Source organism: Vicugna pacos, chromosome 2, assembly GCF_048564905.1.
Source record: "Vicugna pacos chromosome 2, VicPac4, whole genome shotgun sequence".
Taxonomy (NCBI): domain Eukaryota; kingdom Metazoa; phylum Chordata; class Mammalia; order Artiodactyla; family Camelidae; genus Vicugna; species Vicugna pacos.
This window is the reverse complement of record NC_132988.1, coordinates 83439029-83452667: the sequence shown is the minus strand read 5'-3', so window position 1 is coordinate 83452667 and position 13639 is coordinate 83439029. Positions and strand designations below refer to the sequence as shown.

Sequence of the window (13639 nt, the reverse complement as noted above, 5' to 3'; positions counted from 1 at the left end):
TTTGCATGCATCTCCTTTCCTATGAGCAGATGGCAGCCTGGCCCCAGTTACTTCAACATTCCTCCTAGTTTTAGCCCATGGAAATCCCCGCATGCCTTGTGTTCAGGCATGCCCAGCTACTGAACAACTGAAGCTCATGACCTCTAAAGTCTTTTTCAACCTTATGTTACAAAAACAAAAAACAGTGGTTGCCTGGAACCAGAAAGGGGCTGCGGAAACTTTGAGGAGTGAAGTCTATTTTCATCATTTTGACTGTAGTGATAGTTTGTGGGTATATGCATATATCAACGTATCAAAACGTACACTTTCACTACGTCAACTGTTTCTCCATAAAGCTTTTAAAAACAGCATTAACACATTTCCTTCTCATAACCAGTTTCATCAATCAAGAACTCAATGCATAACTACTTATCTGTCACCTACTCTGGCTATCTCCATCCCTGGTAGGAATAGGGTTTTCTTTATCAACTGGCATCTAAAAGAAGCCATTCTATTATTTCCTTTACACAAAGTAGTATTTTAGCAGCATAGCTTCCTTAATATATTTCATTGTGTTAACTATAAGAGAAAGTCATCTGATATATGTTTGAAACTAGTGAGTTGTCTTTCCATAGACTTATCATTAGGGAATAAAGAATAAAATTCTGAAAACTTCACAACCCAGTACAGACATACCTCTTTTTATTGTAACGCACAGATACTGTGGGGATTTTTTGGTTTTGGTTTTGGTTTTTACAAATTGAAGGCTTGTAGCAACCCTGCATTGAGCAAATCTATCAGCAAAAAGATTATGACTTGCTGAAGGCTCAGATGATGGTTAGTATTTTTTAACAATAAAGTATTTTTCAATTAAGGTATGTACATTTTTTAGATAAAATGCTATCACACACTTTTAATAGACTATAGTGTAAAAATAACTTTCATATGTACTGGGAAACAAACAAAATTCATGTGAATCACTTTATTGTGACAGTTAATTTATTGCAGTGGTCTGGAACCGAATCTGAGGTATGCCTGTGCAGCAGAGTAGCTGTGTTATGTCGGGTTTCACAGAAGCAGAGCCTGAGATAAGGATGCTTGTGCTAGTGATCTGAGGTTCTCAGGTGAAATCTAGAGGGAAGTGGGGCGAGCAGAACAGGGAAAGGGAAGAAGCCAAGCAAAGATGTAGGTCCAGCTGTATCCCCAGCCTGATCCCACAGGCAGCTGTGGAGTATGAACGACACTGCAAAGCTATTCCCTTTTGAGGCAGGAGGTGTCTTCCTAGCAATCTTCCTTCAGCTACAGACCACACCTGCAAGTCTTGGGCTGTAACCACCTGGGCATTTCCCAGTGAGGCAGTTCCATTAACAAGGGCTATTCTTGAGAGAAGGGACAGCTGTGAGCTGTTGGCAGCCTATACTCTTAGCAGCTGGAGAATATGGCCACCCACCTACCTGAAAAACTCCATGTTTCAGTTTTCTCATCTGTAAAATGGGACTAATAATAGCAGCTACTTCATATGCTTGTCAAAACTAAATAATAATGCAGTTAAGCACTCAGAATCTCACTTTGTATTAAATAGTATATGTAATTTGCTTAGAATCACGCATAAGCACATAGTAAATGCTCGATAAATATCATGTTTTTGTTGCTGTTATTGTGTCCTCAGAGGTCCCCACACCAGGTGTCTCATTGCCCAAGTGCTATCCTCACCTGGACTCAATGAGATTTTTGCCCCAGCATTACTTCATTAAGGGCAATCCAAAGATTCCACATCTAGGTGACTGCCTAGGTAGATACATCATTTTATCTGACATTTTTCCCGAGTTCTAAATCAAGCAAGGAAAAATATTTCTGGGTTTTTCCTTAAAGAGTTGGAATGGTGCTATCTTATCAGCTGTTTTTTACTTCTCTGGGAGACCCTTAATAGACGGATTCTTCATCCAGTTTGTGACAGGAAAACCGAAATAAAAAAGCCCCTCTCTCTTCTATGCTGTGTGACCTCAGTTATGAAACCAGTCTTCCTCAAGCAAGAGAGACTTCCCACAGGTACACCCCACACTTGGAGCACCACTTAAAGTCCAGGGGCCACTTCTCTGATTCTTGCTTTTTCCAGAGGCAAATATAGAAAATCTAGATTCCTACCCCGGTTCTATCTCCTAATTTTGGAAACCAAATTGACATCTCTTACTCATAGCTGACTAAAGAAAGCAGGATGGGTCAGTAGGCTACTAGACACGGTTCCCAGGAAAAGGAAGGCGACAATTATCCTCGCTAAGCAATGCCAGCGAATTCGAGGAAGAGGCGGGCCTCAGCGATGGCTGGCTCACCTCTGCGCCCGCGGCTTTTCGGAACCAGCACACCGAGTAGCCCCTGCGGGAGAAGCGGCCCCGGCTCCTGCAGGCGGGCTCCTGAGCGGCCGTTACCTTGTCACGCACAGGGTCAGTCCGCAAACGCGCGCCAGGATTCAGGCCGCCCCCCAGGGCCTTCCCCTCGGCCACCCGGGCGCGGCCACCTGCGAGCTTCCGGACTCGCCGTCCTCTGGGACGCCGCGCGCTCGCGGCCTCACGGGAGGCGGCAGGGTGGGCGGGGGTCTGGGGAGGACACGCCCATGGCCCCGCCTCTCGGGCTGAAGACCCTTTAGGTTTCCTCCCCTGGGGCTCCGCAAAATGCGACCCCTCGCCCCAACCACGACCCGACCGCGCCCCGCGCAGTGAGCCCGGATTGGGGGTGGGGGTGGGATGTGGGGAAGGGGCCGCAAGCCTGGCGTTGCAGCTAGAAAGGAAATGAGTGCGTGGAGGTGGGGGAAATGGAACTCTTAATTTTATATTGAAACTAGTAAGTATAGGCTGTGGAAGTAAATGTATCATTTACATGCAATCTTAAAATAATACACGACTTTAAAATAAACTTAGCGGGGGTCAGGGAGACCCTCGGGGTAGCCAGCTGCAGGGAGGTGCCCTCGCGTGCAAGTTTGAGAAACGGTGTCACGTACGCAAATGCTTCTTTCTATAGACGAGTTCCTGCCTCTCGACCTCGCTGTGCACCCTGAGTCTGGATCCAGGAGACGCCCGGTCCTACGCTGGGCGTTCAGCTCCCCAGCCGCGAGCCCAGGTGGGAAGAGGACCGCAAACCCAACCCCACCCTCACCCCAGCCCACCCCCGAGTCAGGCTCGTTTACCGACTGCCATCTGGGTCCTCTTGGAAAAAGCTGTTAGGACATGGGTTAAAAAACCACAAGCGGAACCTTAGGGAAGTGGGCAGTGGAAGCCGAGCAGATTCGAGGATAGATGGTACTGATGGCTTAGAAGGCCAGGTCTTTTACTAGACTGATATATTATTGCTCGTTTTGGTGGGGCAACTTAACAACAAAATAGCCTCGTTTTCTTTAAATGTCCCAGGAAAGGAGGTTAAATACACCTGAGTTGTTTTTAAGTGCTTACAGTGTCATCCAGCAACTGCCCCGAATGAACTGGTCCTCTACATTTTTCACAGGGCCGCGCCATTAAGAGGGCCTCAGAATGGAATTACACCAGAAATATATGGAATCTCTACAGCAATATGCAGTTGGGAGAAAATACAAATGGAGGAGGTTGCCTTTTTATATTTTCTTGGAGAGAAAAGAATAACAAGTTTAAAAGTTTATGATGAGTTCCATTGTCTTTCAAGAGACGCTCAAGCATGAAGGGCCCTAGGAGAGAAACAGTGCATTGGATAAACGTACAGTTCTCCTTTTTCTCCTGTGTTTCTCCTTTGCTACTCACAGAAAACATTTCACTTCTGGTCACCAAATGTGTGGAAGTTTTTCCCCACACCAAGCAATTCTCTACAGCACCAGCTGGGTATTCTACGATTTAACTCAATTCTAACACTGTCTACCTGGAGATGGGGTCAGATCCCAGAGGTTAAGGGCTCAGTCCCAGGAGACTGCTCCCACCTTACTTCAGATGCCAATCCCAAGCAGCAGGTCCCGAGGTTACCCACAACTTGTTTGATTTCCCATCACCCTCTTCCCCTTTGATTTGATTATTTGCTGTAATAGCTCAAAGTACTCAGGGGAAAACATACTTATGTTTACCAGTTTAGTAAAGGCTAAGATAAAGAATACAGATGAACACCAGATGAAGAGGTACATAGGGAGAGGTCTGGGAGTGCCACCACAGAAACTCCCGTCCCCATGGAACTCAGGTACATCACCCTTCCCATAGGTGTATGTCTTCACTCAGTTCGAAGCTCTCCAAACCATGCTATTAGGGTTATGGAGGCTTCCCCACATAGGCATGATCAATTATTAACTCCATTTCTACCCCCTCTCCCCTCTCTGGAGAAGTGGTGGGTAAGGGGGAGCAGGCCTAAAAATTCCAAGCTTCTATGTATGACTTGGTCTTTCTGGTGACCAGGCCCCACACCCCATCCAGGAGCCCACCCAGAGTCGCTTCATTAGAGCAAAAGATGCCTCTAGTGCTCTTATCACTTAGGAATTTACAAGGGTGTGGGGAGCACTGTATTAGGAACCAGGCACAGAGACCAATCTGTATTTTCTATTATCTCACACATACACTCTAGCCTAAGCCATATATGATGCATGTGATACACTAAATATTACATTGCCTTTATTGAGGAATCTCTACAGTGCTTTATTATTTCCAATAGTGCAGAATTAAACATTTAATTTGTAGTTTTCTGTTGTCTCAGATCAGTCACTGAACATGTTAGAAAAAATGGTTTATCAGTCAAAAGTTTATTTGAATGAACTTTTTCACCTACTTTGTTTTGTTCCTGATAGAAATATAAATTTTTATCCTTTTTTTACCTTAACACTAGTATAGACTGTTTAGAATGTACAACATTGTTAAGTGTATATGAAATTCATAGCTCTTAAAAGTGCTTTATATTTTTATCAACTTTCAAGAAGAAATTTCATTATTAGGAAGTGTGGAAATTGCAGTTATGCAAATGACAGATATTTTGCGAACACCCTAAGCTCTACAAATGTTTAATGGTAACAATTTCTTTGGCACATCATAGCTTTTATTAATTGGTTTCCATTTTTGTAATTTACAATCCAATATCCTATATATGTGTATGCTATTGGCACATTTAATGTGAAATTGATCCACATTGTTTTCCCAAAGCAGCTATGGAGAAGTTTCATTCCATCTAAAAATAAATGCTAAGACTCAATGATGTATTTAAGAGACAAGTGTTCTCCACAAAATACTATTTTTTCCACTTTTCTTTACAATGAAAAAACGTGAAGATTGAAGTTGTCAGTCTTCTTTCATGTATAGTGTGAGTGTCCAAGGACACAGAGTGATTTCATATCCCTACCTAAAAAGTGAACTTTCTTTTTGCTCAGATTCCTCAACTATAGGGACTTTCTGGTTCCTATTAGCCTCAAATATAAAATGAGAGAACTGAATTATCTAAACTTCTTTCCAGCTCTATAAGTTTAGTATTTTTAATATTGTATGCTCTACAGAATGCCCAGAACAACCAACAGTAACATTTTCTAAAGATCATAAAGAGTAGAGGAAGGATTCAATAAGCAAATACTTTGGGCAACATTTTCCTTCTCATGCAAACATACTCATGTTAAAAAGTTGCATTGTGTAATTCCATTATTTCAATTCTGTACATTTTTAGTAATTATCAGTACCTAGGAAAATTGCAAATCCGATGATATAAATACGTACTTTTAAAATCTCATGTTGATATTTCCTTTTTATAAGGAAAAACATCTAAAAGAGTAAATCTGTGAAAGCCACTGTTGCTTGTATGATTCAATTTAATTTTTAAAAAACCATGTACACAATATTTTTTTAAATGAGGGAGGATACAGATGAGTACAAGGATACCCAAATCTTATAAGATTTAAACTGATTCTGAACCTGATAAAGATAACAGCCATGAACATAGGTCTATCCAGTTAATTCTAAACATACACTGAATTTTTGTGCAAAGTCAGCTCTGATTAATCCAATTGCTCTCCTAGGTAGTATAGTAGACTTTTTTTTCCTGAAGCTGTTCCCTGTTTCAGTAAATGGCACCACTCTGTCCACTTGTTCAAGAAAGATATCTGAGAATTATTCTCAACTTCTCCGCCATTCCAGCACCTCTCATATCCATTCTCCCCACAGCTACAAGGATGGTATTTATAAAATGCAAATTTTTACATGTGTTCCTCCTGGCTAAAAACCCTTAAATGGTTCCCTATTAGTCTGAGGATAAACTCCTAACTCCCTCAATAGATTTTCAAAGCTCTTTCTAGTTGACCACCCTTCTCCGCCCTCCCCCGCCTTTCCTCTTCTTGCCCTGCCCACCTCTTCATCTCCTGCCATGCTTCTTCCCAAAGGCCCTTGTTCAATTACTCTGATTTCCCCCAGGTACAGGAATGTCTCTTGCACCACTTAGCTTGAAATGCTCTCTGGCCCTTTCTTCCCTGGCTAGCTCCTCCTATCCCATCAGGTCTCTGATTAGATGACTTCTTCCAAGTAATTTCCCAGGTCCCCCTTCTACTGCCCTCATAACACCACACTGTAACCCCACCACAGCCTTTATCACACAATATTGTAATTACCTATTTGCCTGTAGTTCACCACTAGACTAGGCTACTAACCTGTGCCCTGAAGGAAGCTGCATGGAGAAAGAGTAAGCTTGCAAGTCAGAGAGACCTGGGGTCCAATCCCAGTCCTGCAGGTACAAGTTGTGTGCACTTCAGCAAGTTGCATAACCTGTCTGGGTTTCAGTTTCCTATCGGTAAAGAAAGAGGACCATTATAAAGATTAATGGAACAATGTGTGGAAAGTCTTTGCACATAGCCAGGCACTTAGTAGATGCTGAGTAAATAGTAGTTACAAATGGTAACAGTTCTGCCCCCAATATCCTCCTGAGGGTGTGAAAAGATCCTCGTTAGCTATACGTACTTAAGGAGGTTATCTGACTGGTCTTTTATGCCTCAGTTTCTTTATCTAAACATACCCCGTGTAATCAGTATAATCATAGGATAGGCATGAAAGTATTTTTAACAAATACAACATCTTAAAATAATACATTCCTTTGCTTATTATTTATTGAAAGAAATGTGATTTTAAAACATTAAAATATTAAAACTAATTGGAATTATTACATTAATAATGTAAAACAGCAAACTCTTACTTTTAGCCATGACCTTTAACATTTTCCTTTCTGCGTTCTTTTTACCAGAAAAGACAAGTTGTAAAACAAGTTGTTGGGAATTTCGCCACACTTTCTGCCGCCGTCTACTAGGACAATAGTGGAACTGAGCAAGTGAGTGGCTAGTACAGGAAGCCCCAGGAGTCAGGAAAATCTATATTCTGTGCAACACAGCCTTGCATAGTTGAGATTAGGTGGGGTTTGCTTTTTTTTTTTGGGCAATTTGTCATCCATCTTAGACTCACAGACTGTCAGAACTAGAAAATACATTAGCATTTTGGAAAAAAAGAGAAGACTGAGCACACATACATCTAATTCCTTCCCTACAAATTCTACAAAAATGACAGAAAAAGATTGTGTTAAAAACACACAAGATAAAAAGAATGAGAATAGACATGTGGAAAAATGCTCAATATCACTAATTATCAGAGAAATACAAATCCAAACTACAATGAGGTATCACCTCACACCAGTCAGAATGGCCGTCATTCAGAAGTCCACAAATGATAAATGCTGAAGAGGGTGTGGAGAAAAGGGAACCGTCCTACACTGCTCGTGGGAATGCAGTTTGGTGCAGCCATTATGGAGGACAGAATGGAGGTTTCTTAAAAAATTAAAAATAGACATACCATATGATCCAACAATCCCACTTCTGGGCATATATCCAGAGGAAACTCTAATTCGAAAAGATACATGCACCCCAGTGTTCATAGCAGCACTATTTACAATAGCCAAGACATGGAAACAACATAAATATTCACTGACACATGACTGGATAAAGAAGTTGTGGTATACACACACACACACACACACACACACACACACACACACACACACACACACACACATATACATACAGTGGAATACTACTCAGTCAAAAAAAGAAATAATGCCATTTGCAGCAACATGGATGGACCCAGAGATTATCATACTAAGTGAAGTAAGTCAGAAAGAGAAAGAAAAATACCATATATCACTTATATGTGGAACCTAAAAAAATGAGACAAATGAACTTATTTACAAAACAGAAACAGACTCACAAACATAGAAAACAAACTTATGGTTACCAGGGGGGAGAGGGGTGGGGAGGGATAAATTAGGAATTCAGGATTTGCAGATACTAACTACTATATATAAAATAGATAAACAGCAAAGTCCTACTGTTTCACATAGGAAACTATATTCAGTATCCTGTAATAACCTATACTGAAAAAGAATGTGAAAAATAATATATATATATATATATATATGTATGGCTGAATGACTATGCTGTACACCAGAAACAAACACAACATTGTAAATCAATTAAACATTAAAAAATAAAAGAATGAGAAAGGAAGAATAGCAACAAAATATTGTAAGCTGGAAAACAGTGACTGCATGGAAATTGACTCAGAAAGCTGACTTAGCCCTAAATCCTAAACCTTCAGAAGGAAAATTGAGAAGCAATCCAGTTTCACTACAGAATCCCACAAAGATCTGGAATTGGCAGCACCAAGTACCTCTGAAATAGGGGCAAACATACAGCTATTGAAAGATTGACTTAGTGTCTGTTTAAGAAGCAGTTAGGTCCACAGCTCACTCTCTCCCACCCTATGCAGCAAATCAATTGTTTCTCCCCTACCCCATCCAAACACTGGAGTTTACTCTCTGGAGGTAGAAAACTGTTTCTGGACTAGAGGACATTCAGCCCAGTTGAGAGTACTTAAACAGATATTTTATATATTGCGAGTATTAACAGATATTTATATACTGCATTTATATACATTGAGAAGACCCTGTACACACCCTTCCCCAACCTCTTTTCTTGATGAGCTCCAGGATGAAGCTCCAGGGCTGTTTCTTTCAAGCAAGAAATTGGAAAATAGTTCTCTAGGGAACATGAGTAGTTCAAATTAACATCTCAAGATAGCACAAAATTTCCCTGCCAAATCACCCTTCAGTGAATTCCACAGTCAACAAACCCAGAGCTTCCAATCAGCACAGAGCCCTTACATATGAGCAGATGGCCAAAGATCCCCAGATATCTGAGGGAAAGTCTGTAGCACAAAAAGAGGAGAGAAACTAAAACAAATGAATAGGGTGAGGGGGGAGCCACACTGGAAATACAGAGACTATGTGGGCAAAATAATGCCTTAAATAACTATAAGTAATGTATTCAGACAGACAGGAAAAGTTGTTTTACCCATAGAAAAAGAACAAGACACTATCTGACTTCACGACCTACTATCAAGTTACAGTAATCAAGACAGTGAGATATTGGTGAAAGAAATATATCAATGGATCAGAATAGAGTCCAGAAATCAACTACCATATAATCAACTGATCTCTGACAAAGAAGCAAAAACAATATAGTTGAGCATAGATGCGCTCTTCAACAGATAGTGGAACAACTAGACATCCACATGCAGAAAAAATTAAAAAGAATCTAGACACAGACCTTACACCCTTCACAAAAATTAACTCAAAATTGATCATACCTAAAAGTAAAACATAAAGCTATAAGACTCCTAGAAGATAACATAGAAGAAAACCTAAATGACCTTGGGTAAGGTGATGCCTTTTTAGATACAACGTTAACCAAAGACACAATCCATGAAAGAAAGAATTGATAAGCTGGATGTTATTAAAATTAAAAACTCCTGCTCTATGTAAGACAGTATCAGGAGAATGAGAAGACAAGCCACAGGCTGGAAGATAATATTTGCAAAAGATACACCTGATAGAGGACTGTTGTGCAAAATAAATGAAAACTCTTAAAAGTCAACAATAAGAAAAAAACTCAATTAGAAAATGGGCCAAAGGTCTTGACAGAGACCTCACCAAAGAAGACATACAGATGACCTATAAGCATATGAAAAAGATGCTCCACATCATATGTCATCAGGGAAATGCAAATAACCAACAATGGTACTATTATAAACCTATTAGTGTGGCCAAAATCCAGAACAACAAGGTCCTACTGTTTCACACAGGGAACTATTTTCATAAGCTTGTAATAACCTATAATGACAAAGAATATATATACTTATAGATGTACACCAGAAACTAATAAAACATTGTAAATCAACTATATTTCAACTGAAAAAAACTAAGTAAGTAAACTACATGTATATAAAATTTTGATAATTCTATAAACAATTATAATAAATTTAAAGTAATTTTATTTAATCCCTCAATTTTATACAAAGAGAGGAGAACCCTAGGCCAAGGTAATTCAAAACAGTTAGTAGCAGATTAAGTAGTTGAACCAACATGTTCTAAATCAGAAGTTTAGCATCTTACCATCATAGCACATTGCACCCTGTAATAGCAACTTCCTGAATATCCTAAAATAAATTTCTGGGAGTTCTGCCTTAAGCCTTCTTAAATTACTTTTCTTCATGTTTTATTGAATGCCTAATAATGCTACAGATTTCTCAATTTTGCTTTGAATTATTTGTTAAAAAATGAACTTTTTTCTAATATGAAAACACTTTCAAAATAATATACCTTTCCAATTTTGCCTCTGTATCTTCAGAGCCCTGCATTCAATGTTTATCTAAATGGCTGGAGAGTCTTTGCTATTGATGAAGAAAATCCTGTCTTTTTTTTTAATTGAAATATAGTTGATATACAATATTATGTTAGTTACAGGTGTACTGCAGAGTGATTTGACATTGTCCTTTATGTTTTGTGTGGAGTATTTTGTACCCATGGTAACTTTTATGACCAACAGAAAACATTTCCACTTCACGTCAACTCAAGTCGCCAGTTTAATATTAATTTTAATGTTCATTTTTTCCATTAGAAAAATGACATCATTATAAAGAGTAGTTACACTAAGCAATGATATATAATTTACCATGCTTCAGACTTTAGAATAAAACTCCATGTGAATACTCTTCCAACAATACTCCATTAGTTATAAGTTAAATACATACTAATGGACATCTATAAAATTATTTTTTAAAGAACTGTAAGGACCTGTCGTAAGCATATCCTCCAACACTGACAATGCTTTTTCCCAGAATAATGTGCTTGATAGGTCTTCAATCTCAGAACTCTAAATAAAAGGTAGTATGCTTTTAAGATATCACTCTTTATTTCAATACTGTAGACTATTGTGCATGGTTTCTAATATTATGGGACTGTCTCAATCAGGTTGGGTGCTCCCTGAAGGCAAGACTGCCTACATAATAAATGCTCATTAAGCATTTGCAATCATTGTGTAATCAATCAGAATTTGGAATCATGGAATGTTAAAGCTGAAATGTGTCCCAGGGATCTTTGGGTCTAACTACTTTTTACAATTAAGGAAATACTAATAAATGTTTGAGTGTGTACACTTATGTCAGACATTTCATGTGCATTTGCTCATGGCAGCCCCACCAGACAGTTAAGGAAAAAGAATCAGAGAGGTCAGGTAATGTGCCAAAGGTCACACAGCTGGTCAGTGCTAACCCTGGGACTGCAACAAAGGTGACTGAAAACCAGAGCTTGTGCTTTGATGAAGCCCAGAGATAGATGTTTCCTGATTTACATGTGATCATATTCCACACTTCCAGTGTGGAATCTTTGAATTGCTGCTCTGCTGACAGAGTCAGGACTAGAATTCAGACTGGCTGGCTGCCCAGGGCAGTAGCTCATTGTCAGACCCATTAGTGTGTATATTAAGTTAAAAATGAGTTTCTGTCTGGTGATATTCTTGACTCTAATTTCTCATTTTTATTTAGTGAAATTTGAAAAAACTATGCATGTAAATTACTCCTGCAAAACTGTTTCTCTGAAACACATATCTTAGAACTAAAAAACGTCAGCTTTGATTCTCTTTCATTTCTTAAATAAGGCAGCAGAGGCTCAGAGAAAAGAAACTAATCCAAGATCATGCCACAGCTAAGGGAAGACAGGGAACTGGGACGGGGTCTCCAGCCTCCTAAGGCAGGGCAGCACTGCCCCGCGTGTTGATAGAGACCTCTGTCTCCCAGGTTCTATAAATGCATATTCCATACATGTCCTTCTGGGACTTTCCATCTCTCCAATTACTTTCATTTGTATTTACAAATATTTCCAACCTCTGATTTACTCCTTACCCGTTACTATCTATACCAGATTCAATTTATGTGCATCCTCACATTGGCTCGTTGCCACTTGCCAGTTGCTTAGTGAAGAGCTCTGGCCACTGCAATCATTGCCTCTTCTCCTAACACTGCTGAAGTCTCCTTTTAAGGGGGAAGACAGGAGGCTGGCATGGCCTCCTTCATGCCCCCGCTACCAGAATCCACGGCAGCTCCAACACCAAATCCAGTCTTACCAACCCACAGAGTTGCAAAGCATGGGATATGGGTTTCCCATCAGCTGTCCAAAGGGATCAAGTAACGCAATAAAAATGGGGCAAACTCTGACCAATGAGAATTATAAGGAGGGAACAATTTATTTCATTTCTTTTCCACAATAAACTGCTTCAACATGCCGTGGTTCCGGAGAGCCTACCTGGAGACATCTTGTGTGACCAAAGCACCAGCTGTGTTTTCTTTTGAAGCTGTGGCCAGGGCAGTGATGGTCCACCCTTCCTCTCCGCGTCACCCTTCCTTCCCCTCACTCTTGCTGTCCTGGAACCGCACTCCCCAATAAAACATTTGTGCAAATGTTGTGTCTTAGGCTCTCTTTTTCACCCAACTCATATCAAAAGTTTCAATTTTGGAGAAATAAAACTCTGACAAATTAAAAATACCATTTTACAAACTCAACTGGTAATTACTGTGGATAAAAAAAAATTTTTTCTGAAATCTCTTGAGTCCTGGCAATGGGGAGAGGGGACACACAGGAGGAGGCACAGAAGGGTCCGGTAGAAGGGAAGTGTAATGCTCATCATGGGCCCAACTGCTTGTTAAATGGGCCCAGTTTAACAAGCAGTTTAACATCTCTGCTATCAGCAGATACTTGATGTTTAGTAATGAACCGAGAGCACAGAATAGAAGGTCTTCAAGTGAGGTGAGGAGATGGGTGTGTATATTCTTCTAGGATATCTAGAATACTTAGGAAATTACTTCCAGTGTGGAATCTTTGAATTGCTGTTAAGTTCAATGATTAGGGCCAGAAACTCCCTCCGCTTTGGAAGTTACATATTAGCTACCCTCTCTGATCCCAAAGGAGGGAGGAGGTTTAATTTATGGGAAAAAAAAAAAACCTAGGAAAGCAGCTGGCAGCACTTAGAACTCAGGAACACCAGCCCAGCTATATTAACCATGATTTTTATTTTCTATGCTTTATGATACTTTGATATGGTGAGGGCCTTGCAGACCCTGGAGGGCTGCCCCTCCAGGGTTAGCTAATTTCTGGAGAAGGCAAACAACTTGCCGTGGACATTCCTTTATATGCAAACCAACCGATTCAGAGCCCATACCCCAACCATGTCCTTTATCAAATGCTCACACACCAAACCAATTCTACCCCCCTGCCCTCAGTCACTCCAGAGCCAGGTCCTGGACAGCTAGGAACCATT

The 13639-nt window shown here is 40.2% G+C and overlaps 1 protein-coding gene and 1 long non-coding RNA gene across 3 annotated transcripts in view; one reads left to right on the top strand and one right to left on the bottom strand.

The window, feature by feature from the left end:
• The window catches only part of LOC116284455 (uncharacterized), a 91104-nt gene extending 89359 nt beyond the window's left edge, over window positions 1-1745 (bottom strand). For both annotated transcript variants that reach the window (XR_012061506.1, XR_012061510.1), the window contains exon 1: window positions 1693-1745. This is a non-coding gene — a long non-coding RNA (uncharacterized lncRNA). The remainder of the gene's footprint in view (window positions 1-1692) is intronic.
• Window positions 1746-2296: 551 nt separating this feature from the next.
• LOC140688761 (uncharacterized) lies at window positions 2297-7256 on the top strand. The gene is made up of 5 exons (XM_072948658.1): window positions 2297-2593; window positions 2624-2692; window positions 2995-3093; window positions 3475-3571; window positions 7186-7256. Exons 1-5 carry the CDS (start codon window positions 2297-2299, stop codon window positions 7254-7256), a joined length of 633 nt encoding a protein of 210 aa, XP_072804759.1.
• The last annotated feature ends 6383 nt before the right edge of the window (window positions 7257-13639 follow it).